Genomic DNA, 27,619 nt, shown 5'->3' on the forward strand with positions numbered 1-27,619 from the left:
ATACATATGTATTAAATGTTGCATAAAGACTTGGGTAAAAAATGAGCTCCAAAGAGGCAAAGAACCTGCGAAAAAAGTATTTCTCCAAATACAAATTAATGTTTGAAAATGATACCAAGAGTTCTCTCTTTTGCAGCGAAACCAACTGAATCTTCTTCCTATATTGTGGCTCGAAGGCCACTCTGTCACTTACAATACAATCTGTAACGTACTTTTTACACATAACTGCAAGAACGAAGAACTGATTTCTATTATCATATCATATATTATTATAAGCATGAAGCTCTAAAGTGTAAAGTTGAATTACTACTTTGCCCCTATACTAAATTAAAAAGTAATAAAATACTTTACCCAAATATAAATTAAATATCTAATTAAATAATAATATTGAATTACATAATAGAGGAGCAAAATGAGAAGTTCAACAGTCTATTCAACTATTATGTGTGAAACAACCAAATAGGATGAACACTAATAAAGTTTCAATTAATATAGAAGTTGAAACGTATTTTGCTAATTATGAGAAGTTGAAAGGGATCAAATTAAGTAATTGAGGAATATCAAAGAGTTTTTATCAACAAATCTTCAAGACTACACTATATAAACATACTCAATATTAGTCATTCAACACAAGCTTCCATTGGGTACAAAAATGTCTTCTAATTTTCAGGTACAATCTTATTAAGTCTTAGATTTTTCCGTTTGATTTGCCAACTTCATTTGAATGATAACTTTCTAATTTTTTTAATAGGTAAAGTAAATAGTTTGAAAGGTATAATCACACATATCAAAAATTGAATATTATTGTACACATGTGGTTTGATGCTGAATGATGATCAACTCTCTTTGAAACTCCCTACACATAGCTTCCCACAGAAAAGAAACCATGTTTAAACTTTTAAACTAATAATAATAAATTGAAATTGCAGTTGTTTGCTAGCAAAATATATCACATTTTCTTCAACAAATGTAGTAACTCCAAGTCTTCTCTAACAGTGATGGATATTGTAAGCCTGTAAATGTAAGTCTGGGTACATCTGAAAGTTTTTAAGGAAGTAGTTACATTTGTAACGACACACATTAGGGATACAAGATGACTTTAAGTAACGACGCATTTTCCCTTTTTAATTCTTTAGCTTGATGTGTCTTTCTTGAAAATTTTACTTGTTGACTATATTTAATTGCTTATAAATGGGTAAGTTTTGGAGACTTATCTAATGTGCAGTAGATTGAAAATATTGAGAGAACACTCGAAAAAAACATCATAATTCTCCTAATAGTTTATTATATACTTTTTCATTTATTTTTTTTATTGATTTTTATTTGGAATACACGTGCAACGCACGTGCCGGGAGACTAGTTATATATATACAAGTGAAACTCTGGTATTACATAGTGGAGATATTATGAGGAACAAGAAAGCATAAGCATACACCCGGAAACCTTATGAGGAACAAGAAAGCATGCATACACCCGGACGATGAGCCCAAGCTGGAGGCAAGCGTGCATATTTCTCCATACCAGGCTGTTCATCAAATGGACATTGCATAACCTTCAATAACTGCCGAACCTCCTCAAAATCGCCTTGTTCTGCTGCATCAATGGCATTCTGGCATAGATAGTTTCTGAGGATGTACTTTGGATTTACAAAATTCATTGAAACTTTCCTCTCCTCATCTAATACACCAGTTGTGGAGAGCTGCAAGAGGTAGAAAAGTGACACCATGAGTACCTCACATACAAGAATGGAACTTGATAATTTCCAGAAAAGAGTCCACAAAAACAACCGCATAAAACAATGGTGTATGCAGGATTTTACGCAAGCATTGTCTGTCTATTACCACAATTCAACAACTCAATTTGCAAATGAGTTACCGTCTAAGTTGCGTAAGTTACAAGGCTTTGCTTCAAATTGTTGTTTACTCTGACATTGCTTTTCAAGTTGTATCAGCCTTATATATCGATACTTTCTTTTTCAAGAAAAAACACTACTTACATACAACACAACATACTCAATGTAATCCCACAAGTGGGGTCTGGAGAGAGTGAGATGTATGCAGACCTTACCCTACCTCTGTGGGGTGGAGAGGTTTCCGATAGATCCTCGGCTTAAAAGGGAAGTTATTCATGGAAGTGTTGCAAGCAGAAAAAAATGACAACAAATATCAAGATATAAAGCAAAACGAAGCAACAAATAGTAGACACACATGAAGAATAAGAAACTATGTGATTACTAAATATTACTACTAATAAGGAGAAAAAGGATATGGGGCAAGCTTCCTCCCTCTCCCACCTAATGGGTGACCACACTATTACCTACATACAAGTCATCTGACACCTCTTGTAGAAGGATGTCTCTTCCACAGCACAATCTGAGCACAAGGTGTTAGACATAAAAGAGGAAGAAGCAGGAAGCTAACATGACAAGCCATTTCAATTGATGAGAATATAAGAGTCACACTCAATGCCATACAAAAACGTTGTCACAACTACTTCTCACCCATTGCTTACGTCTACTATCTGTTATTTCCTTTATGACTTTCTTCTTGCTTTTTTGGGCCCAGGGTAGAAGAGACTGGAAAGATGGAAACCTTGAAGAACAAGGCAGAGGAGGAATGAAATTGAACATCTTCCCATGGATGGAAACTGCTATCCATTACCACCTACCATTACTGGTATCTAAGGAACAAACAAGGTGAGCAACCAGCTATCCTAAAAGAACATTTGACAACAGTTTAAAGAACAAAACCATAACAACTTATTATTGAAGTGAATAACTATTCAAATACGGGTGGTTCCAGGACAAAGTCCGATTTCAAAGGACCTTATGTTACCCGACCTTATATTACCCTACTCACTGCAATGTTGAGCTCAAGTAGCTAAACTAATTCTAAACACATTATATGCTTCATTCTATTTGGGAAAATTGAATAATATTGGACTGAAATGAGCATAAATGGACCAGACATAGACAGTGAGGATTAATATAGCCGACCCCTGGGATTGAGGCGGCGGCATTGTATTATTTGAATAAGGAAATTCATTGTCACATACCTCTTGTATATATGACTTTATCCAGTTAGTCCAGGCTTCCCTGCGTTCCATACCAATATCTAAGAGAACATCTTTGAGAGGAATCAATAATTGGTCCTCTGGAATTGCAGGATCAGCTTTGATGTTTGATAGAGATCGAAAGAAATTTGTGTAATCAACTTTATCGGAGACCATATTCTTGAGTAGTTCACCAATCAACTTTTTATTGTACTTTGTCAGACCAAGTTTCCTGGTCATGATATCTTGATAATCATCCATGAATTTGTTACCATATCTAAAAAAAGTCAACAGATAAACATCAACAACAGCAAAAGAGAAATAATCGAGCAATCACAGAGACATAACATTTGAGCAAATGGCCAAATGCTAGTATCTAAAGATACCTTTCCATAGCATAATCTGCCTCTTTATCACTAAGCAACTCGGCAGTAGATAGAGCAGAGGTAAACTGCGCAATATTCCATAAACCTACATCTGGCTGATTTGCAAAACAATATCTTCTGCCAGGAAGATCAGTGGTATTTGGTGTGTAACTGGGATCAAAAGAATCTAAAAAGCCAAAGGGACCATAGTCAATAGTGAGTCCTAACACGCTCATATTATCAGTGTTCATGACTCCATGTGTGAAACCAACATCCTGCCACCTGGCAATCATGGACGCAGTCCTCTCAGCAACTTCCACTGCCCAAGCTGAAATGATGCACCCAAATCAATAGGATGTAGGGAAGCAAATTGTCAAAAGTATACATGGACTGTTGCACTTATATTCTTTCTAAATCTTGTGGTCCATGACATGTGGAAAGTAAAAAAATTAGAGTTGCGTCAAAAAAAGAAATAGCCATTCTTTCTTAAACGGAATAAAAAGGAAAGTAAGACAAATGTATTGAAACGGAGGGAGTATTTGTATATGATAAAGAGTGTCACCAAAAATGGAGAAGTTTGAAACACTGATTAGTCCTCAATGAATAACTACCATTACTCTCCTTGCGCACTCTACGTGCCGTCTTTATAAGGAGATTAGTTTTTTCATAGGCAAGGGAATCACTATATTATTTTTTTTTGAGAAAGAGGGAATCCCTATATTATCTTCAAGATAGCCTTTATATTTACCTGCATACTTGTTTGAAGTTAAATCCACGTCTGTGTTAGCTGATATGCTTTCACTCCTAGTCATATTCTCCAAATGGGGGAAGTGATATCTAATGGCATAGTCTGCCAAAGCACGGACAAGCTCAAAATCCTTTTTTCCTCTAGAGGCATGCAGTTGATAAGAACCAAAACGCAGAAACGATTGAGCAACTCTGCAGACAATTGCACCAGGTTCATCTTTGGGATTTCCACTGCATGAGACAGAAGACAATAATCAATAGTGGAAACGAAAATGCACTAGAATGTACAAAGTAACAATTATGCGGAGTATAATTCTAAGACATGAATTACTATGCAGACTCCAAACCTCCCATAAAGAAGTCTGCTTCTCATCAAACTTCCTCACAGTTTCATTCTTCCAAAGGCATAGAAGATTTGAAGGCAAAGATGCTACACATAATGAAGAGAACACGAAATACAATTCAGGCTAGCAAGATGATTTCTTGCTGATTTATGCAACTTATCAAACAGCATAAAAAATTGTCGCTGAGGAACATACTCATAAAACATATCCCTCATAACATCTTTTCCCGTCGTCACTAGACAAAGTGCTCGTGTTGTTGGGATTCCAAGACCGTGCATTGCTTCACTACAAAGGAATTCTCGGATGCTACTACGAAGCACTGCAAGACCATCAGCAAAACGACTATATGGGGTCTTTCCAGCACCCTTAAGCTGCAGCTCCCACCTTTGTGACTTTGAATTCAATATCTCTCCAAGAGTTATTGCCCTACCATCCCCTAACTGCCCGGCCCACATGCCAAACTGATGTCCTCCATAATTTTGGGCATAAGGTATCCTGCAGAATCAAGTCCAACCTTAGATGTTGTTTCATGACTAAAATTTCAAAGAGAAATTCGACAAGCTTCAAGAAACTTACGCTCCCACCAATGGTGATGCCCCAGAGAAAATAAGGGGAAAATCAGGCCTCTCAAATCTGAAAAATTAAAGTAAGTCTGACAATTTCATCAAGCCACAATTAGCGTGGCCATAACATCATCAAGCTTTTAAAAACTCACTCTCTAGGATCCAATTCAAGTAACTCCGCCACTGATTCTGACCATGCTACAAGCTGAGGGTTATTGACCGGTACAGAGGGTAACACTTTCGTGTAGCAAGCATGCAACACCTACAAAGACAATGTTTGAACAGATGATGACTTGCAAAAGAATTCTATCTTCAGTTACTGACATTTCAAACTCAATGCAAACTGCATTGCTTATCACATAGGTAACAACTATATTCCACATTTTTTGCAATCAAGGAATAATTTCTATGGCACATCCGCACGGGTATATCTCTTATAAACCTAACTTGTTAGCTAGTTATGAATAAACAATAGTCCCTCCAGCCCAATTTATAGGGCACTCTTTCCATGTTGAGACATCTAGAATATTTGACATAATCCCATTTCTACACACTGACAACTTAAGTAATTCATTATACATTTACACTTATCAAGTTTCAAACTTCAATGTGAAGCCTTCTGTACCAAAATTACATTTCAACCACTACTCCAATATTTTCTCTCAAGCTCTCACTAATGTAATACTTCTGTTCCAATGTACATGACAATTATATTTTTTGGACATCTAAGATACTTGCCACCATTCTCTCACAACTTTTCAGAATTCAATTTCATTAAGCTACTCAAATATTTTATTTTGATATGATTAATCAAACTGACTTTTCAACGATTACCTTAATATTTTCTTCCACTACAATATATAAGTCTAATTAACAATTTAACCTCATATTTGGCAAACACAATCATACAAATAGGATGAAAGGAAGTAACAACAACAACAAGAAACCCCATGTAATCCCATAAGAGGGGTCTGGGAAAAGTAAAATGTATTCAGCCTTACCCAACCTTTATGGGTAGAAAGACTGTTTCCGACTGACCATTGACAACCCTCCTCATCTACCGGGATTGGGACAGGCAATGTGAACCAGCTCAGACGGATGGAAGGAGTAACTCAAGATATTCCAACCAGTTTCTCATGTCTTCAAACAAAATCCAATCTTGAATGTGCGTTACTACTTAAAATCTGCGCTTTTGAGACATCTTCTCTGTCAAATTAACTTTTTGACCAAGATTTTGGTATCATCTCCTCACAATCGCTAATACAATACAGGCATAACACACAAACAAACACTCAAACTTAGTCTCATCTAGCAAGTAAGAGTGTACATGTAAACACCTCAACTAGATTTGAACTACCAACCAAACACTCTAACTCGTCTTTACTATGTCTCAGTGGACACCGAATGCTGACGTGGCCAATAAAATTTTGGAAGCCAAAGTTTGAGGGTCTATTTATCTATTATGCCTGTAATATATAAGTCTAATCCACTACTGTAACCCCATAAAGAGTAATATCCCCAATAAAAAGAAACACCTTTTACATTCAATCAAATAAAGATTCAATCTTTGAGAAATTAGAACACAAACCTCTCTTGGAATACTATCACTTCTGGGGTCGCCAGGTAGTTCACGAACAAAAGAGTTATCCCAATTAAGCTCTTCGAGATTCAATTTAAGCTTAATTTCAACTCCTTTTAAGTTTTGTTTCTTTAAATCATCAGCAACTGAATCAACGGTGGCAGCCGAGTCCATTGAAGCTGCTGTGCTATGAGAAAACAGAGAACGGTGTCGTTTTTGATGAATTGGGAACTGGAAAGGACAAGAAGAGAATCTGGGTCGGAGAAATTTGGCGGAGGAAGAGAGGAAGAAAGCGGTGGTGGAAGAAGAGGTGTGAGAAAGGGAGGAAAGCATTTTTTTGATAATTGATGGGTTGAATTATTACTTGAAGAAGTATATTATGTTTTTTTTTCCCTATTTTTAATTTATAGGTTCTATCTTTTCTCTCTACCCTGCAGAATTTGAGTTTGAATACAATTACAAAAATGTAATTTAGACTTCATTAGTATTGCCTAGGTAAAATTGTTGTTTGTAGAGCTAAAAAAAATTTAAACTAGAAGAAGCTAAACAATGTTGAAATCAGCCTAGCCTGATTCATTAGTGTTTAACTGCATGCGCACAGATGGATATCTCTTAGCTGCATTATTGTGTAGTTAGACACAGCAAGTCAAGTCATAATCCACATACGACTCATCGGAGTGAGATTGGTTAAGAGGAGCTCTAGCTACTGTAGACAGAGGACTATAGTGTGCTAAATAAGGTATTCCACAATAGTCCAAATACTTATGTTTTGCATCATCTATTCTCAACCATACCACATTATCACGCGATGGAGGCAACCAAAGCTATCAAGCCTTAGGTTCAATTTTGGTGCAACTCCATTTTACAAAGCAATATGGAGAGATTTTAATGAGTGTCAATATGTGGAGAAAGATGAAGGATGTCAAGATGATAAAGGTGTTTTTTGGTTTAAAAACAAGCTCTAAAATTTAGATATTTTACCGTCCCAAATCACTCCTTGTAAAAAAACAATCAGATCTACCATTTTGTCCAATTTTATGTATCATTAATCACAAAACTGACGGGGCTAGAGTTGTTTAAGAAAGTGATTGAACAGAAAAACAGACCATATATATGCTTAAAGCCTTAGGTTCAATGTACTGTCCATGTGCTAGCTTTGGATTCCATTTTTTCATTATTAAAATTGAAGGCTCAGTACTTGCTTCAAACTAATTCAGATTCGTGTCACATAGAAGAAGGTCGTGCTCCTCCATACCAGGACTTTTTTAATTTTCACCCAACACTTCTGGTTACTTTTGTTGGAAATATAGAATATAAGTAGGCTCTTCATAAATCTCACAAGACAAAGAGAGATAGACTACTTATATTACCTATTGCATAAAACAACAAGTGGCTCTACCACAAGTGTTTTTATATGGAGCCATGGAAAGACCTGACCGGAAAAGTAGTGATGGTGACTGGGGCCTCCTCGGGAATCGGGCTAGAGTTCTGTCTCGACTTGGCAAAAGCCGGCTGCAGGATCATTGCTTCCGCTCGTCGTGTTGACAGGCTGAAAACTCTCTGCAACAAGATTAATAATTCAGATGGCCTGGCTCGGCGTGCAATCGCTGTCCAGCTCGACATTACTGCTGATAGTGCTACTATTCAGGCTGCGGTACAAATAGCTTGGGATGCCTTTGGACGTATCGATGCCTTGATTAACAATGCAGGCCTTAGAGGTAATCTGAAAATTCATTAATTTGTTACCAAGTTCATTCTAACTTTTCTTTTTGGTTGTATTTTAATATATTTACATAGGTAATGTGTACGATTCATTGGATTTGCCAGAAGAGGAATGGGAACATACCTATAAGACGAATCTAAGAGGGGCATGGTTGGTGTCGAAATATGTATGTAGACATATGCGCGATTCTAAACAGGGCGGAGGCTCTGTGATTAATATCTCTTCAATTGCTGGTTTAAATCGAGTACTAATACCCGGGGGTCTTGCTTATGCTTCTTCGAAGATGGCTCTTGACATGGTCACTAAGGTAGCTCTAGCTAGAGATTTCCATTGTTTTCTTCAATGTTATGTTAAGTTAATAATTCAAGTAATTGAATGGCAGATGATGGCCCTTGAGTTGGGAGTAGACAATATCAGAGTGAACTCAATATCACCAGGAATTTTCAAATCTGAGATAACAAAGAGTCTCATGGAAAAAGAATGGTTCAATAATGTTACTGTAAGAACCATTCCTCTGAGAACTCTTGGAACGACAGATCCGGCTTTAACATCAACCGTTAGGTACTTAATCCATGATTCTTCAGAATATATATCGGGCAATGTATTCATAGTTGATGCTGGAACAACCTTAACAGGTGTTCCAATTTTCTCATCGCTCTAAAATTAGCTCATGAAGATATGAAAACGTTGAATCTGTTGACATGTATTTCTTTTTTGTACTCTTTCTCAAAGCGAAATGTATCTTAAGACTGTTCAAATAAATTCCATATTGGTTGAGGGAAGTATGGGTCATAGTGTCTCTTTACATGATTTCGAATAATTCTCCCATTTATGAGTTGACTTAGATCCAATGGTCTCTTCACATATGATGTAATGAAGAAATTCTCAGTAGATGTATATTCCAATTACACAATAGGTAAATGACTGAATTAAAGGATAGTTAAGAACTAGAAATAGATGAGCCAAAGACTCGACAAAAGCAATATAGACTCTTTCTAACAATTGGCATAAACCATTCTTTCTCATCTGTCGTCCTTTTAGCTAGTTGTCAAGCAGGCAGATCAAGCTTTATGAAAGCCTTCCAGTTTTATTGCGTTCATGATATCCATAAACGTATCAACATTGGGCTGAGACTAGTTCATACGGCATCAGAGCCAGACCCACCTATTCCTGTTGCAGTGTTTCGTAATGTTGGAACCCCCATGTTATACTATCCACGCTCTAGTCATATGATTATTCAAATCAACGAATCTTGTACTACAAACAAAATGTTGCATTTCCAAAAGATGCCATATCAGTTTTTTTAACAAGAAATCAAATTTGAATGCTGCATTTTTAGAGGCAAAAAGACATATATTGGTGTTTGAGTATGCACATCTAGATAAGTTACCTCAACTCACATAAAATGAGACAGATTGTACCTTATAATACACATTAAATCAATAGAATATACTAATAATGAAAATTGTAAACAAACATTGAATGAAATAATACAAACTGACAAGATTAGAGTTATTTAAGAAAGTAAGTATAGATCTTGATCTGAACAAAAGATTCCATGATTGAGAAAGTAAGTTTAAATATTCATTTGTGATCTGTTAAGAGTAATTTTTTAAAGATATATAACTAATCTTGTGGTGTCATACAATAGAAAATTTTAAGTATTTAATTATCTCAAAATCTGTAATTTGTTTCTTAAATAACTCTAGACTTTGCAACTTTGTAAAGAAGGTATGCAGAAAATTTCTATTTGGTGTCACTATTGTTGCACATTTCAGGATTGAAAAGCAGGAAAAGGATATGTTGTCTGATAACAAGAAAAATGGAGTGTCATTTGCAAAGCCCCCTTTTACAATTGGCGATATCAAGAAGGCCATCCCTCCTCACTGCTTTCAACGATCTCTTGTTCGTTCTTTCTCCTATCTTGTTCAAGATCTCGTCCTTGTCTCCGTCTTTTATTATATTGCCACCACTTACTTCCACCCTCTATTTTGTTACCTAGCATGGCCTGTTTACTGGATTGCTCAAGGTTGTGTTTTAACTGGAATATGGATGATTGGCCATGAATTAGGCCACCATGCCTTCAGTGATTACCCGTGGATAAATGACACTATTGGTTTTATCCTCCACTCTTCACTTTTAACACCATACTTCTCATGGAAATATACTCATCGTCGTCACCACTCCAACACTAGTTCCCTTGAGCATGATGAAGTGTATGTTCCAAGACTAAAATCCCAAGTAACGTGGCTCACCAAGTATTTGAACAAAAATCCACTAGGACGAGTATTCGGACTTGCCACCACCCTCAATCTAGGGTGGCCTTTGTATTTGGCCTTCAATGCCTCTGGCAGACCATATCATGGCTTTGCAAGTCACTATCATCCACATGGACCGAGTTATTATGATCGCGAGAGGCTACAAATCTATTTTTCAGATGCAGGTGTGATTGCAACAACTTATGTGTTGTATCGCATTGCTTTGGCACAAGGGCTAACTTGGCTTGTGTGTATCTATGGAGTGCCCCTCCAAATTATGAACATCTTCATAGTGTTAATCACTCTCTTGAACCATACTCACTCTTCCGTGCCACATTATGATTCATCAGAGTGGGATTGGCTAAGAGGAGCTCTAGCTACGGTAGACAGAGACTTTGGTGTACTAAATAAGGTCTTCCACCACATTCCGGATGCTCACGTCTTGCATCATCTATTCTCAACGATTCCACATTACCACGCACTCGAGGCAACCAGAGCTATCAAGCCATTACTAGGAGAATACTACCAATTTGATAGTACCCCTTTTTATAAGGCATTATGGAGGGATTATAAGGAGTGCATCTATGTGGAAAAGGATGAAAGATCTAAGGACAGCGGTATTTATTGGTATAAAAGTGAGATGAATTAAAAATCGATTTGGATAACACGAGTCACAATAAGTATTTTGAGTCTGAGATCTCTTTATAATTTGTTAGGATTGTTGTTTCCTATCATTCTATTTATGTATCTTTTTCATACCGTATTGTATTTGTATTATATAATGTGGTTGAAATACAATGTTTTGATAGACTGTATTATTATTGTCCTTGAATCATATAGTTAGTCAAAGGTGCAGAGTGCACAATTTTCACCAATATCCTGAGCAGTCTCATTATGAGGCCTACGTGCTGAGGAACTTCTCCATTGTATCTGCAGACGAGGCAACAATTTCAGGTACCAGCTAGTCCTAGGCGTGAGCATGTACATAATAGGACCATGTTTCTTGGTTTTTAACAGTTCATACAAGCCATACACAATAAAAATTTACTTCAGTACTTCTTCACCTTTGAGTCAGTTCACCGAGATGTTTTGTTCAGTTGAAATGTAGCCAATGTTGACGGATTGTTAGAGTTGATTTCTCATACGGTCATTCAACTAATGTACTTCGAAAGTCACTTTTCTTTGTTTTACAATAGAAGAGTCACCTCTATTATTCTCATTTCCCTACAAAGTCTCATCTCAGCTAATTCAGTTGATATTTTCCAAGGATTTTGCTGACATGATTTCCTTTAAGCCAAACTTCTAAAGAAACTAAAAAGCTACCATTTTATTGGCGCGACCTGCTAAGAAATTCACGTCAGCAAAATTCATCAAAAATATCAACTGAATTGGTTGAATGACTTTGTAGTTGTTACCACAATTAACATTAGTTGAGTGAACGTTTGAAAAAACAACTTGAAGTATATTCAGAGGATTAGGAGGCTAGCTCAATAATAAAATGTAGGATCATGAGTAAATAGCATCATTGTATGTATGGGGTTATTAAAGTTTCAATAATGAAGGAATCTAAACCACATGGAGCCATCAACAATGCATATGGCCTCTTTAGTTTACTACTTGTCTACTAGTATATACAAGTATTTTCAGATCTAATCAACCTCCGAAGGATGCAAGGGGAAATTTTTCCATTACTTAATCAGAGGTCTCGAGTTTGAGCTATGAGATGGTAGTGAGCCTGGGAATCTAGACTAGTCAAAACCGAGTTCCGAATATCAGATGGTAAATTAAAAAAAGAGGTTGGCCAGAGCTCTTGTTCTCTATTTTTCTATAAAGAAGAAAAATATTATTTTTGCAATATTATTATTATTATTATTATTGTTGTTGTTGTTATTTTGTCCCCAGAACTGAAACTGTACTTAATTATTGCAATATTATTATTATTATTATTGTTAGTTTGTCCCCAGATCTGAATCTGTACTTAATTACTCCTATTTATTAAATAACTCTGCCTACTAAAGAATTTCTTCAGAGATGGCTTTTGACAAAAATTACTTGCCATTTTTCATTTCATACCAAATTGATTGTTACATATAAGTAGATATTTTATTTTAACAATACATTAGTGACAACTAAAACCAACATTTAACAATAAAATACAACAAAAACACACATAATTATTCAAAATACTTGCATCTTCTTATTAGGTTAAAACATTTAACCAATTACTTGGTATTCTACTTTCAAAGCTTGTTTTTATACCAATAAACACCTCTACCTTGAGATCCTTCATCCTTCTCTACATAGATGCACTCCTTTGTATCCCTCCACATTGCCTTTAAAATTGGGGTATCATCAACTTGGTAATAATCTCCTAGCAATGGCTTAATCGCGTTGGTCGCCTCCATTGCATGGTAATGTGATATGTATGAGAATATATGATGCAAGACATGAGTATCAGTAACATTATGGAACACCTTATTTAGTATACCATAGTCTCTATCTACGGTAGCTAAAGCTCCTCTTAGATAATCCCACTCCGATGAATCATAATGTGGCAATGAAGCATGAGTGTGGTGCATAAGAGTGATCAACACTATAAATCCATTCACGATAAGGAGAGGCACTCCGTACATACACAGAACCCAAGTTAGCCCTTGTGTCATAGCAAGGCGGTATAATACATAAGTAGCTGCAATCACACCTGCATCTGAAATGTAGATTTGCATTCTCTCGCGGTTAGAATAGATTGGGCTATTTGGATCATAGTGACATGCAAAACGTTCATATTTTTTGCCTGAGATATTGAACATCAAGTATAAAGGCCAGGCAAAGGTGAGGGTGAAGGCAAGTACGAATACTCGTCCTAATGGATTGTTCAAGTATTTGTAGTACCATCTCAGTTTGGATTTAAACCTAGGTATGTACACTTCATCATTCTCAAGGGAGCCAGTGTTGGCATGATGACGCCGATGACTATGCTTCCATGCAAAGTATGGTGTTAAAAGTGCAGAATGTAGGATGAGACCAACAGTGTCATCTACCCATTGGTAATCACTGAAGCCATGATGACCACATTCGTGTCCAATGACCCATATCCCAGTGGAAACACAACCTTGCGCGATCCAATAAGCGGGCCAGGCAAGGTAAGTTAATGGAGATGGAAGGAGATGGAAGTAAGTGTTGGCAATATAATAGAAGACGGAGACAAGTATGAGATCTTGAATAAGATAAGAGAAGGATCGAATAAGAGAACGTTGGAAGCAGTGAGGAGGAATGGCCTTCTTCACATCGCCAAGTGTAAAAGGGGGCTTCGAAGATGGAACTCTTTGGAGATGACTTTTTTTAGTTGTTGGAGTAGACATATTTCCACCAGCTCCCATGGTCTCTTGATCAATCCTAAAATAGATCTGCACCAATTAAGTTTGGATTTTGGTTTACTATGATAGTTATAATATAAAAAGTAATATGAAATTAATATTATTAAACAGAAGTTAGAATACAATTCAACCATGCATGGCAAATCAAACATAAATAAAATTTTCATTATTAGGATAAGAAAGTGTTAAAAGATTCATATATAGTTTTTGATAGGATGATCGATAAGCGCCTAATCTAAATTAATGCCAACATCAAAAGAGACAATTCTTTTAGCCTTACTCTTTAATTTTGTTTAAGAAAAAGAGATGAGATGCCTTTTAACTCTATCTTGATGAGTGGTTTCTCACTTGGTGAAAATATTGTGTGTATATATAATGGCTATACACGGGACCCACTAGCCATCCTCTTTTGACCAATCAATGTGCACCACCAATTTTATTAGTTGGTAAATTTAATCTATTTCTACGAGATACTTTTATTTTATTGGTGAGAAAAGAATAATGAGAGCGGAATTCATATATATTCTATAACACAACTTTTTCTTAGTGATTCCTATTTTTGATAATGACACCAGAAGAGCCATTTTCCTAGCAATTTCATGCATATTAGTTTACTGTAAAGATTTCCAATATTTATGATAGTTATAACTTAATTAGTGCAGTTGTTTGACTAACAAATGTATGATGAGATCCAATACATGTTGTGTCACTCACATATATATGTTTTAGCTATCAGCCACACAAATTGGGGACAAAGAAAAAAAACTCACAAACATATCATGATTTATTCAACATTTTCGTGACAACTTTCTGTGGTGACTCCTATTAATCGTCACTAAAAAAGTTAAGTTTTCGTGGCAAGTTATAATGTCGCCACAAAAGGTTATGTTTAGTGATGACTAAGTAACATTGCTACAAAAAGATATTTGCGGCAACTTAATAAGTTGCGACTAATATAATGCTCAATTTAGATTTTTGAAAATGACATAAAAAGTATTATAAGTCATAATAATTGATAATTCAAAATATTTAAAAGATATATACAAAAAATTATGTCGAAGAAAAATTTATTTGAATCACAAAATCTTAATGAAAGGAACTAATATTTAATTTATGATACTTTCTATAGAAATAAAATAGATTGGGTTAGGTAAGAGCGAAAGGCTCAAATTATCAATGCCATAAGAAAAGTAAAGCAAGTCAAGCAAATACTTTTGGTCAATGTGCTTTAGATTCCAAATTTCATCATTTTCGTTAATCATATTCAAGATTTAATATGTATCATATATGAAATTAAAATTACATTTTTTGATCTAGATACTTTGTATATATTTTTATACATCTAGCATAATTTTTTGACAAAAAATAGCAGCCAAACATGACTATTTTACTAATGTACTTAATATCAATATAATTGGAATATAGTTTGTTGATTAATTCACACATTTTGACCAAATATATAGAGAGAGAATTATTTAAGAAAATTAGTAGACTTATATAGTTCAAAATTTGGACAAATATGTTAAAGTATCAATGCATGTAATATAATGACTACTTAATTTTCCATATATGTGTGCTCTTATTTCAACTTCAACACGTACCAAATGAGTCAGAATCAATAAAAGTATATTATGATATGGTTCTTTTAAGTTTACGTCTAATGAAAATTTGTCACTCGCTTTCAAATAATGCTGAAAAAATTGCTCATTTGATTTTTACTACATGAAGTTAGTCATTTGATCAGCGGGATAAGATGGAGTATTTTTACATTAAATTTAATACTACAATCATAGCATATTTAGTTAATGGTATACATTTATCCCATATTCTCTATTAAATTTGAAATTATTTTATCACAATTTTTAGATCAGATAAATTAACTAAATATTCATATTTCAAATTAAAATTATAACTCCAAATAATTTAGTCCTAATTGATTCAAAATTGTGCTCTTGTTTAGATTATAGAAGAGGATATATACGAGTTTAAAACTTTGACCAATGAGGCTCTATCAATAAAATGGCAAATAGTGGATATTTTTTTTAAAAAAAATCCAGTTTTATTGCGTCTAAGTCTTAATGATCGATTCTAATTTTTATATGGGATGGTAATTTTACCATAGATAATAGATTAAAATAATGTTAGGATTTAACTAATGCCTCCTAACTTAATAAAAAATGTAATAGAGTTTAATTTAATGCTCAAATTATTATCCTTATTCCACGTATCGAATGATCCCTTAATGTATTTTATAAATTTATAAGACGTTCCTTTCATATCCTTATTTAATTTTACGTGAGATTGGTTGTTCATAGATATTCAAATAAAATGAAATTCGTGTATTCTCTATGTGAATACTACAATTTAGTATAGTTGATTAAAACAAATGTTGAATAAAAAAAGGTTGATAAAAGCATATCATATGGTCGTATGCTTAACACATGCAAGTTGATCAGTTCGCCCTTTAGAAATAGGCTAAGAAAGTCATCGGTTTGAATCCGAGGAAGGGCTTTTTTTTCCGGTATGCCGCTCCTCCAGCAAGGAGCGAGAGAACAAATTCTGACCTATTATGTCACCTTTTTTCTTTAGAGGCGTTCTCTCTCTTATTGCAACCTTTCTGGGGCATTTCGCTGTTAGAGGAATGCCCATTCGAATAACTGGTAATTCTTTTTAATATATCATACAACTACGAGATTCATGTGATGCTCCATCCTCCTTTTCTTATGTTCTAGGATGTTTTTGTTTGTCATGTGTTATTATAATAATTATTATTATTTTAAATTATAGTATATGATTTTATTATTTGATTAAAAAAAATTATTATGTGGTATTCCTGGTACCATAAGAATACATCTTCAAAATAGACCAGACCTTGGGTAGGCCTCACCTACGCTAGACTTAATGGTCCTACGAATGAAGTGTAATATACCAAAAAACTGAAGTTCAATTATTTTTGTTTATTTTAAATAAAAATGTATGAACATCATGTATCTAATTAAATTAAGTGAATACAATATATAAATATTTTTAAAAAATAAGTACAAATTAAATAATAACTGCCTAGTGAAATTATTAATCATGTTGGAATTGAAAATTGTAGCCAAACACCCAATAAATGGAATGAGACAAAGTGATGGAAGCAGAGATTAATCAAATTTGAAGTACGAAAGATTCTATATGATTGGTTTTGTATAAAATAATTTATTTTCGTTTTGTTTTATGTCAAAAAGATAAAAATTTAATTATTCAACATTTTTTGTTTCAATATTTATTTTGTGATGGTAGTTGTGATTGTAATTTAATAAAAAGAATACAATTATGTGGCTGAATTTTCCTGATGATAGATATTTCTCATTATAAATCTTGATTTATTTACTTTTCAATAATGCACACATTTTTTGACTAACTATAGTCAAGACTAGAGTTAAACCCTAAAAAAATGAGTACAATTAAATTGGAAAAATTAAAAATTTTAAAATAGTATTAAACAAAATCAAGAGGGCAGCTAATTTAGATTCCAAACACGTACCAAATGAGTCAGATGAAAAAGATATAACTTAAAAATTGCAATTTTGTATTATCATGTGGTTCTTTTTTATTAATCATGTGTTGATTTGTATTATCTTAGATAAATAATTGATAAACAAAATATATATTATTATGTGGTGTTCCTGGTGCCTACATACTATAAAAATGAATGAAATAGTTGTGCTAACTAAATCATAAAAACTTTAATATTTCATGTACTATAATTTATTCTTGGAAAATGACATAGACACTTGGGTCCATTCAGTGCAGGTTTAGTTTGTTTGGACTTTGGAGTGGGAAAAAAATAAGTTTGTTTCGAGTATGAGACAGTGAAATAAATCAAATTCAATTGAACTCGTTCGATGGATCGTAAATTATATCTCAGAAGTATAAGTTATAGCATTGCATTTGTTGTTGAGTTGTTCACAAATTATAACGGACGATTAAATTATGTTATTTATTACGATTAAATTATGTTATTTATTATTTATGTTACCTATGTTGATAAATTGATCAAAAGTTGTTATAAGTAGTGGAAAATAGTAACACATTTGTATGTTCACACTTAGTAAATCTTCATATATCACAAACCTCCTTCTTTCTTCTTTTCAAATTAAAAGCTACAAATAAATGTCCGAATATAATCATACAAACTTTTTTACTTACTTTGTATTGCCGTGCCTCAAACCCTAAATTAAGTTGAGAATATCTGAATTCTCACTATATACTTATTTTGACCTTTCTCAGTTAATTCAATATTTATATTATATTCAAGTACCCCCTAACCTATGCCCGAAATTCCAGAGACACACTTATACTATACTAAGGTCCTATTGCCCCCTTAATCTTATTTTATATGTAATTTTCAACCCCTTTTTAGCCTACGTGGTACTAGTTCGAAAAAAAAAGTCAACCATTATTGGGTCCATAAGATAGTGTCACGTAAGCTAAAAAGGGGTAAAAAATTATTAATAAAATAAGTTCAGGGGTAATAGGACCTTAGTATAGTATAAGTGTGTCTCTGAGATTTCGGGTATAGGTTGAGGGGTACCTGAGCATTATCCCTTATAAATATATGTTTTAGTTCTCTGACACTAAAAATTTTCAACTTGATTACCAATCTCTAAATTAACTAAAAGACTCCTCGCACAGATATTAAGGTGTTGTAGATTCTCGAGTCTTCTTTTTTTAAAATATTAAAAAAAGGTAAGTTACGTTCATTAATAAAAACTCACTCAAAAAAAGAGAAATCAATATAACAACGTACCTTACATGATGGCTCATTTTTTAAGAATTGGTGTTTTCATTGCGATTAATTTAGAATGTGCTTATATGTGTTTATGCCTTTAGAATAAGTTTAAAACTTGGAATTATTTCCAATGACTTAACAATGTTTGTACAATAAAATTAAAGTAACAATATTATTATTATTATGATAACACACCATCCAAAATACAAATAACAACAACAACTCATGCATTGGCTAACACATTCGTAAGCCAGTTGTTATTAATGAATATTATGTGTTGTAATTTGTATACCAGAAAATACCCTGATGTTGAGATGCTTCATCTTTCTCCACATATTGACACTCATTAAAATCCCTCCATATTGCTTTGTAAAATGGAGTTGCATCAAATTGGTAGTATTCTCCTAGTAACGGCTTGATGGCCTTGGTTGCCTCGACAGCATGATAATGTGGTATACTTGAAAATAGATGATGTAGAACGTGTGTATCTACGATATGATGAAACACCTTATTTAGGACACCATAGTCTCTATCTACCGTAGCTAGAGCTCCTTTTAGCCAACTCCACTCTGATGAATCATAATGTGGCAATGAAGCATGAGTGTGATGCAGTAAAGTTATTAACACTATGAACCCATTCACAATTACAAGGGGTACTCCATAGATGCATATAACCCAAGTTAGGCCTTGTGTTAGAGCAACGCGATATAATAAATAAATAGTTGCAATCACACCTGCATCTGAGATGTAAATTTGTAGTCTCTCACGGTCATTGTAGATAGGGCTATATGGATCATAATGACTTGCAAAACGATCATAAGGTCTACCGGCTATGTTGATGGCATAGTATAAAGGTAAGCCAGCAGTGAGTGTGAAGACAATTAATAATAATCGTCCAAGTGGATTATTCACGTATAATTTAGTGTACCATTTTAGTTTGACTTCAAGTTTGGGCACATGATTTTCATCATGCTCAAGGGAATTAGTATTGGAGTGATGACGACGATGACTATATTTCCATGAGAAGTATGGTGTTAAAAGTGCAGAGTGGAGGATAAAACCGATAGTGTCATTCATCCATTGGTAATCACTAAAGGATTGGTGGCCACATTCATGGGCAATGACCCATAGTGCGGTGCAAACACATCCTTGAACGATCCAATAAATAGGCCATGCTAGGTATGGATAATACGGTTTTGGAAGGACGTGGAAGTAAGTAGAGGCGATGTAATAGAAGATGAAGACAAGTATGAGATCGTAAATAAGATAGGAAGAGGAGCGAACGAGAGAGCGTTGAAAGCAATAAGGAGGGATAGCCTTCTTGATATCACCAATCGTAAAAGGGGGCTTTGAACTTGGAACTCGATTTTTAGTTGTTGGATTACTCATAGAATTACCACCACCTCCCATTTTTGCTTTTGCTATATCCTAAATCTGCAATAATCAAATTTAAATCATCATGCTTCATAATTAAAATTGGTAAATTTTTTGTTATGAAAAGAAAGAAATTAATTTAAATACCTCAAAGTTCAAAACAGATCGATCTTTTTAATTACCTAAAAGTTGGATATTTCAATCTCCTTCCTTCTCTTGGTTTTTATAGACGTAGAAAACGAGAGCCTAATGGTCTGGCCATAACCCTTCTATTTTTTTATTTTTTTAAAATAAAATGTAGATGTAATATTGTTCTTTCATCTGAATTTAGTATTTTTAATATAAAAGATAAATTTATACGTAAAAATTCAAGATTAATGTTTTAACAAACTATAATTCTAGATCTGTCACTGTCCTGGTTGATTGATTTGGCGAATACTTTAATTTGTTCAAACATGTTAGATTTGATATCCTAAAAGTAAACAAAGGTGGGCATAAAATTATATTGTCAGTAATTGCATGTTCGTTGGGTAAATGGAATCATTAATTTATTATTAATAGACTAGTAGTATCTTGTAGTTTTTTCTTATGCTTGAAAGTAAAGCTTAATTCCTAGTCTTGGTCACACTTGAAGAGATGTAAATATTCATTAATGTTTTAATTATGTATTTATCGTTTAGATTTTTATTCATAAAGAGATCATTGTCAAGCCCCCGTGCTCAATTTCAGTCAAACATTTCCAATTTAATTAATCTATCATTGATTATTCCTTAAAATAAATCTTAGTCAAAGTGAAAGTGAAAGTTAAATCCCCCAAAACAGGTTTATTAAGATCACTTGTAATTTCTACTCTCTCTTGTCAGTGCCTATAAGGTAGTCTGACTCGGTATAAATTTAAGAAAAAAATAAAGATTTTTAAAATATATGATCCAAAATGAATGATATAAATTTATTTATTTGTAAATTATTTCATAAAAGACATTTTATAATTAAATTATGAAATACTTATTATAAAAATATGTCATTCTTTTTGAAACTAAACGTAAGTCGGGACAAGGGAGTGTTACTTTTCTAATTGGAATACTCTTAAAAGTCCTTTCTTTTTTGTATTGTATGAATAATAAAGGGAAAGTTACTTAATTTTCTCTTCTACAAAGTTGTACTAAAAATTTGACTATAAAATATTATTCACAATTAAAATTGAAGTAACCTCTTTTTTTCAACTTTGTCATCCTTAGTTTGTCCCATATAAAATGAACCTTTATTAGATTTTCAAAATTCTCACTTTGTGATACATATTGATTAATTGTTGTTATTTGATTGTTGAGCTGATAGTGCTATTAAGTTCACAAGATCAACTTGACCGGCATTCAATTTATTATTCGAGGTTAAGGTTTCGTCAATATTGCCGGTCACGAACTCTAACATGTTAACGTTACCCAATTTTTTCCTTCCAAATAATTGTCTCATGCATCATATTCCTCTTCATAACCGAACTGATCATAATCTTAACTTTGATACCACTTGTTAGAATTGTGTTCATCATATTGCTCTTCATAACCGAACTGATCATAATTTTAACTTTGATATCACTTGTTAGAATTAAACACAAGTGAAAATTTCAAACTCTACCTAAACTTGATGAACCTAAGGCTCAATATCATTTTTTTTTTGTTTCTATTAATAAGCTTTACTCCAATCATGTCCATTATTTATGTTTATGAGCTATAGTACTTACCCCTTAGTTAAATTATGGTAAATGAAACTTTAATTTGTCTTTTTAAAAAAAATAATTCAAATGACACTTTCAATGTAAAAACGTTTTAGTTTCCGTAATCTTACGCAATATATATATATATATATATATATATATATATTTGATAATTGGCACAATTACTTGTTTGTTTGATCTTTTAGTCAATATAGTCGACTACTCAAAAAATGTACTTTTAAGGTATATGTAGTAGGTGCTAACAACAATTTTTAATCTATCTATCTAAATTATAAGATACATTAACACATATTCCAGCGAAAATATAAGAACATGTCATGCAATTATTGAAAGACAAATATGATACACCTGTGCCAAGTTGGCGCATTTAATTAGTTCATCAATATATAAGTTTGTGTGTCAAGTTAATAGTTGGGGTTAAGTTTAATCGCATGTTTGTGTTTTAAAATTATGAAAACTTATTTACGACAAAATGGTTCAATACCTACCCAATACATATTGATTATAAAAATAAAAAATAAAAAACATTCCTAGTGGATATAAAGTAAGATTTATTTGATTTAATTTAATGTATAGTTGTAGATTAATAAATTAGTAGTATTTGGTTGCTATTTGAGGCACGAATAGTCAAGCACGTGCCTTTGAATTTTGTTCAATACTACGTTAACTACTTTATGAAAAATTTGGACTATATAAATGTACTAACTTCTTAAATAATTTATATATATAATTGTCTACTAATAGTCAAGATGTGAAATATATATAATTAGAACCAATATAAGATAAAAGGTGAGAATAGATTAACTAGTCATAATTGAACGATGAAAAATAATACATGTACGTATTAATTAATAAATTTGATGAACATTAAAATTGAAATCTCCTATACATGTTACTATAAAAGAAAGAGTTTTACAATTGATGAATTTTGAAAGAAGGGAATTACATTTTGTACATGTTTGATTCATCCTTTTGGAATTTTTTGATCGTGAAACAAAATATTCTGATAATCCGAAGATTAAATAGACAAAAATGAAATTATTTAGCTGATATATTTTTATCTAATAAATGTTCGATTCCTTATTGGTGGCAAACCAATTAAGCCAAAATACACCAAGGTAGCCTCATCCGACCTTTCCCAAAGCAGACAAACAAAAATTAGCCAAAACATATATATGAGTCCCACAAATTACATTTGTTAATCATACAACTGCACTAATTAAGTTATAACTATCATAAAAATTGGAATCTTTACACTAAAATAATATGCATGAAATTGCTAAGAAAATGGCTCTTCTGGTGTCATTATCAAAAATGTGAATCACTAAAACAAGTTGTGTTAGAATATGAATCCCCCTCTCATTTTTCATTCTAAAAAAAAATGCATGACGAAATATAGAGTCTCACTAAATTATACTTAGGAAATTTTTACTTTTTTTTCTATAAAAATATTATTATTTTTTCTTTTTTCACCGATAAATTCAAAATATTTATAGAAGTGAACTAAATTTATCCGCTAAGAAAATTGATGGTGTGCATGTATTGGTCAAAAGAGGATGGCTAGTGGGTCCCATGTATAGCCATTATATATACACACTAAGTGAGCAAACCACCCATCAGAGTTAAGACATATATCTCATCTCTCTTTAACTTATACAAAAGAGTAAGGCTAAAAGAATTCTCTTTTGATCTTTGCTTTTTGCTTTGCTTTAATTTAGATTAAGCGCTTATCATTATATCAAAAAACATTTTAACTTTAACATTTTCTTTTCCTAATAATGAAATATTTAAGTTTGATTTGCCATGCATGGTTGAATTGTATTCTAACTTCTGTTTAATAATATTAATTTCATATTACTTTTTATATTATAACTATCATAGTAAACCAAAATCCAAACTTAATTGGTGCAGATCTATTTTAGGATTGATCAAGAGACCATGGGAGCTGGTGGAAATATGTCTACTCCAACAACTAAAAAAAGTCATCTCCAAAGAGTTCCATCTTCGAAGCCCCCTTTTACACTTGGCGATGTGAAGAAGGCCATTCCTCCTCACTGCTTCCAACGTTCTCTTATTCGATCCTTCTCTTATCTTATTCAAGATCTCATACTTGTCTCCGTCTTCTATTATATTGCCAACACTTACTTCCATCTCCTTCCATCTCCATTAACTTACCTTGCCTGGCCTGCTTATTGGATCGCGCAAGGTTGTGTTTCCACTGGGATATGGGTCATTGGACACGAATGTGGTCATCATGGCTTCAGTGATTACCAATGGGTAGATGACACTGTTGGTCTCATCCTACATTCTGCACTTTTAACACCATACTTTGCATGGAAGCATAGTCATCGGCGTCATCATGCCAACACTGGTTCCCTTGAGAATGATGAAGTGTACATACCTAGGTTTAAATCCAAACTGAGATGGTACTACAAATACTTGAACAATCCATTAGGACGAGTATTCGTACTTGCCTTCACCCTCACCTTTGCCTGGCCTTTATACTTGATGTTCAATATCTCAGGCAAAAAATATGAACGTTTTGCATGTCACTATGATCCAAATAGCCCAATCTATTCTAACCGCGAGAGAATGCAAATCTACATTTCAGATGCAGGTGTGATTGCAGCTACTTATGTATTATACCGCCTTGCTATGACACAAGGGCTAACTTGGGTTCTATGTATGTACGGAGTGCCTCTCCTTATCGTGAATGGATTTATAGTGTTGATCACTCTTATGCACCACACTCATGCTTCATTGCCACATTATGATTCATCGGAGTGGGATTATCTAAGAGGAGCTTTAGCTACCGTAGATAGAGACTATGGTATACTAAATAAGGTGTTCCATAATGTTACTGATACTCATGTCTTGCATCATATATTCTCATACATATCACATTACCATGCAATGGAGGCGACCAACGCGATTAAGCCATTGCTAGGAGATTATTACCAAGTTGATGATACCCCAATTTTAAAGGCAATGTGGAGGGATACAAAGGAGTGCATCTATGTAGAGAAGGATGAAGGATCTCAAGGTAGAGGTGTTTATTGGTATAAAAACAAGCTTTGAAAGTAGAATACCAAGTAATTGGTTAAATGTTTTAACCTAATAAGAAGATGCAAGTATTTTGAATAATTATGTGTGTTTTTGTTGTATTTTATTGTTAAATGTTGGTTTTAGTTGTTACTATTGTATTGTTAAATCCGTCATTATGCAATAAAATAAATATCTACTTATATGTAACAATTATTTTGGTGTGAATGACTACTGATATTTGCTTTTGACCATGCATGCAAATCCAGTAGAAGGTTAGTGTATAACACCAAATTAAGTGATTACTCAAGCTAATTTTAGTGGTCTAAAGCTAAAAATAAGTTGAAGATCTAAATTTTATTTATTTTTTATATTTGAGATTCAAGTTATTTTTTTCTTTTTAATAAATTTTTTTTTATTCTTGTATGATCTTAAACTATATATATACTAAAATATTTTTTAATCTTATAGTCTTAAACACATCATGTGAAAGTTAAATTTAAAAATAGATTCATAACAAAAACCTTCTTTAATGTTTCGAAACAAATTAAATATTCTTTATTAATTTTTTTAATTCAAAAAAAGTTTAAGATTTATTATTACTAAAAAAAGTAGGCCTTTTTATTTTGGGGGCCAAAAGCATATGTCTCATTTTTTATGGCATTGAGCCAACCCTGACTAAATCTGAGCTCCAACCCACGTCAATTTTTACACCAAATTTTGGTGTTTGATTAGAGTTACACTATTCATCGTATCAATTCACTTTTTGAATATTTTAATATTATTTTATTATATAGACTTTTAATTAAACATTATATAAGTTGTATGTTTTAATTAAATTTCTTGTATATTTTATTATTTTATATATTTATAATATTAATTTTAGATATAAAATTCCACTTTTTATAAATTAATTTTTCTATATATCACTTTTTAAAAATAAATAAATTTATGTTAATTCTACTATAAATTATAATTGGATATAACTACAACTATCATTAACAAAAATTAACAATTTCAACAGTTTCTAGCACGATATAAAAAATAAAAGGACAAAAAAATTCATTTTGAACTACGTAATGTATTAATTGAGCATTTATGGGAGCACCGTAGTGATCCTGAAAGTTGAATATTTTTGTAAAATTTAAAATGATTTTTTCAATTATATACTCCCTTCGTCTATAATTGTTTGGCAAATATACTAAAAATAGATGTAGAAGATTAAACGTCAATTTAAATAATCAAGAAAAATAATTTAAATAACTTTTTCTAGTGTACTTTAGACGATCATTTTTGTAAGTTGTAATAGAAACGAGTTGAGTTTATCTAAATATGTACTCTCAAAATTAAAGCATCTAGAGGTAAAATTTGAATGAATGTCTTTGAATTATAATTTACATGGTAAACAATATATATAAATGATGAGTACCTAAAGCAAATTGCAATAGTTTAAAGAGTATTTTTTTTTCCACCAACATGATACTCTCTTCGTCCGGAATTATTTGTCATTATTTCTAATTTTAGAGTCAAACTATAAAAATTTTGACTAACATTTTAAGATGTAATTTTTCATCATATTAATATGCAAAAAATTGCAATTTATAGTACTTTGATATAGTTTTAGAATATCTAATTATTTTGTTTAAAATATCGAATTACTGTGATCTAATTTAATTTTAAAAATTAGTCAAATTGACTTTGGAAAAGCCAATATGACAAACAATTTTGGACGGAGAGAGTATATACCTAATTCTAATAATAAATGTATCATTGCTTATATATATGTTTGTTATTATTATTATTAGTCCAATGTACCTAATGTACTAGGAAATAAAATAGCAAGCAAATACTATTTGATCAAGGTATAAATCTAAGGGTCTGAATTATCGTAAATGAGATGCAAATATCCCCTGTTATATTTTTGAAATATTTGTGCTTTTGCTATAAAAAAAACTAAAGCATATATACCTTTATACTATTTATCGACATACTATACTATATCTTGTGGATTTCTCATGCTGACATGACCAAACATTTGCCTTTTAATAATTGTCGTTCGACCTAGACAATTAAACAATGAAGTAGTTTGCAATATAAACTGGATTCGTAATCTTTTAATTTACCCACACATTTTGACCAAGTACTACAGATAGACAAGGATCAAATTATTTAAAAAATAATTGTACATTTATGTAGTCCTAGTTTGGACTAAATTGTTAACGTAGTACTGAACGAAATTCAAAGCCACGTGCTTACTATAATTGACTATTTCATGCACTATTAATTAGATACTGAATTATTTGACTGTGATAGTAGAAAATCTACATTCATCCAATTATACGTAGTTTAGTTGATTGAGTATTTAAAACTTTATCTTATTAATAAGTTGAGGATTCATTCTTCATCTTATAATCCCCTTCTACGTATACGATACGTGTAAACATCATCTCATAAAGTAAAAAAGGGCATTAGGAAAATAAAGAGATAAAATTAAAGAGGTTGCAAAGGTTATTAAACTTAAAGCCTATGGATTTAAATGTCGATAAAAAGTGAGGAATAAAGACTATTAAGACAATAAAATCTATGAAGTAGAGCGATAAATACTTCTTTATTTTTAATCAAAAATTTTGATTTTGAGTTTGAGTTCATCTGACCAAGAAATTATTTTTTATTTTTTGTTTGGGGGG

At 32.6% G+C, this 27,619-nt stretch overlaps 6 protein-coding genes across 6 annotated transcripts; 3 read left to right on the forward strand and 3 right to left on the reverse strand.

Annotated features, from left to right (window-relative positions):
- Positions 1–1,268: 1,268 nt before the first annotated feature.
- On the reverse strand, positions 1,269–6,982 carry LOC101245443 (uncharacterized). Its single transcript, XM_004252803.5, has 8 exons — positions 6,659–6,982; positions 5,223–5,332; positions 5,084–5,140; positions 4,703–5,002; positions 4,165–4,394; positions 3,438–3,744; positions 3,055–3,328; positions 1,269–1,699 (listed from the first exon to the last, which is right to left on the reverse strand). Exons 1-8 carry the CDS (start codon positions 6,980–6,982, stop codon positions 1,445–1,447), a joined length of 1,857 nt encoding a protein of 618 aa, XP_004252851.1. The 3' UTR covers positions 1,269–1,444.
- Positions 6,983–7,484: 502 nt separating this feature from the next.
- On the forward strand, positions 7,485–9,154 carry LOC101248371 (uncharacterized). Its single transcript, XM_019211578.3, has 3 exons — positions 7,485–8,367; positions 8,447–8,679; positions 8,755–9,154. Exons 1-3 carry the CDS (start codon positions 8,064–8,066, stop codon positions 9,031–9,033), a joined length of 816 nt encoding a protein of 271 aa, XP_019067123.1. The 5' UTR covers positions 7,485–8,063; the 3' UTR covers positions 9,034–9,154.
- A 795-nt stretch (positions 9,155–9,949) lies between these two features.
- Positions 9,950–11,445, forward strand: LOC138340542 (delta(12)-fatty-acid desaturase FAD2-like). Its single transcript, XM_069292325.1, has one exon. The coding sequence runs from the start codon at positions 10,173–10,175 to the stop codon at positions 11,277–11,279; it is 1,107 nt and encodes a 368-aa protein (XP_069148426.1). The 5' UTR covers positions 9,950–10,172; the 3' UTR covers positions 11,280–11,445.
- Positions 11,446–12,666: 1,221 nt separating this feature from the next.
- On the reverse strand, positions 12,667–14,496 carry LOC138340543 (delta(12)-fatty-acid desaturase FAD2-like). Its single transcript, XM_069292326.1, has 2 exons — positions 14,288–14,496; positions 12,667–14,037 (listed from the first exon to the last, which is right to left on the reverse strand). Exon 2 carries the CDS (start codon positions 14,008–14,010, stop codon positions 12,871–12,873), a length of 1,140 nt encoding a protein of 379 aa, XP_069148427.1. The 5' UTR covers positions 14,011–14,037; positions 14,288–14,496; the 3' UTR covers positions 12,667–12,870.
- A 4,432-nt stretch (positions 14,497–18,928) lies between these two features.
- Positions 18,929–20,418, reverse strand: LOC101248657 (delta(12)-fatty-acid desaturase). Its single transcript, XM_004252814.5, has 2 exons — positions 20,306–20,418; positions 18,929–20,218 (listed from the first exon to the last, which is right to left on the reverse strand). Exon 2 carries the CDS (start codon positions 20,192–20,194, stop codon positions 19,055–19,057), a length of 1,140 nt encoding a protein of 379 aa, XP_004252862.2. The 5' UTR covers positions 20,195–20,218; positions 20,306–20,418; the 3' UTR covers positions 18,929–19,054.
- A 2,842-nt stretch (positions 20,419–23,260) lies between these two features.
- LOC109119181 (delta(12)-fatty-acid desaturase) lies at positions 23,261–25,145 on the forward strand. The gene is made up of 2 exons (XM_069292328.1): positions 23,261–23,553; positions 23,802–25,145. Exon 2 carries the CDS (start codon positions 23,829–23,831, stop codon positions 24,966–24,968), a length of 1,140 nt encoding a protein of 379 aa, XP_069148429.1. The 5' UTR covers positions 23,261–23,553; positions 23,802–23,828; the 3' UTR covers positions 24,969–25,145.
- Positions 25,146–27,619: the final 2,474 nt, after the last annotated feature.

This window comes from Solanum lycopersicum, chromosome 12 (genome assembly GCF_036512215.1).
Source record: "Solanum lycopersicum chromosome 12, SLM_r2.1".
NCBI classification, from domain to species: Eukaryota; Viridiplantae; Streptophyta; class Magnoliopsida; order Solanales; family Solanaceae; genus Solanum; species Solanum lycopersicum.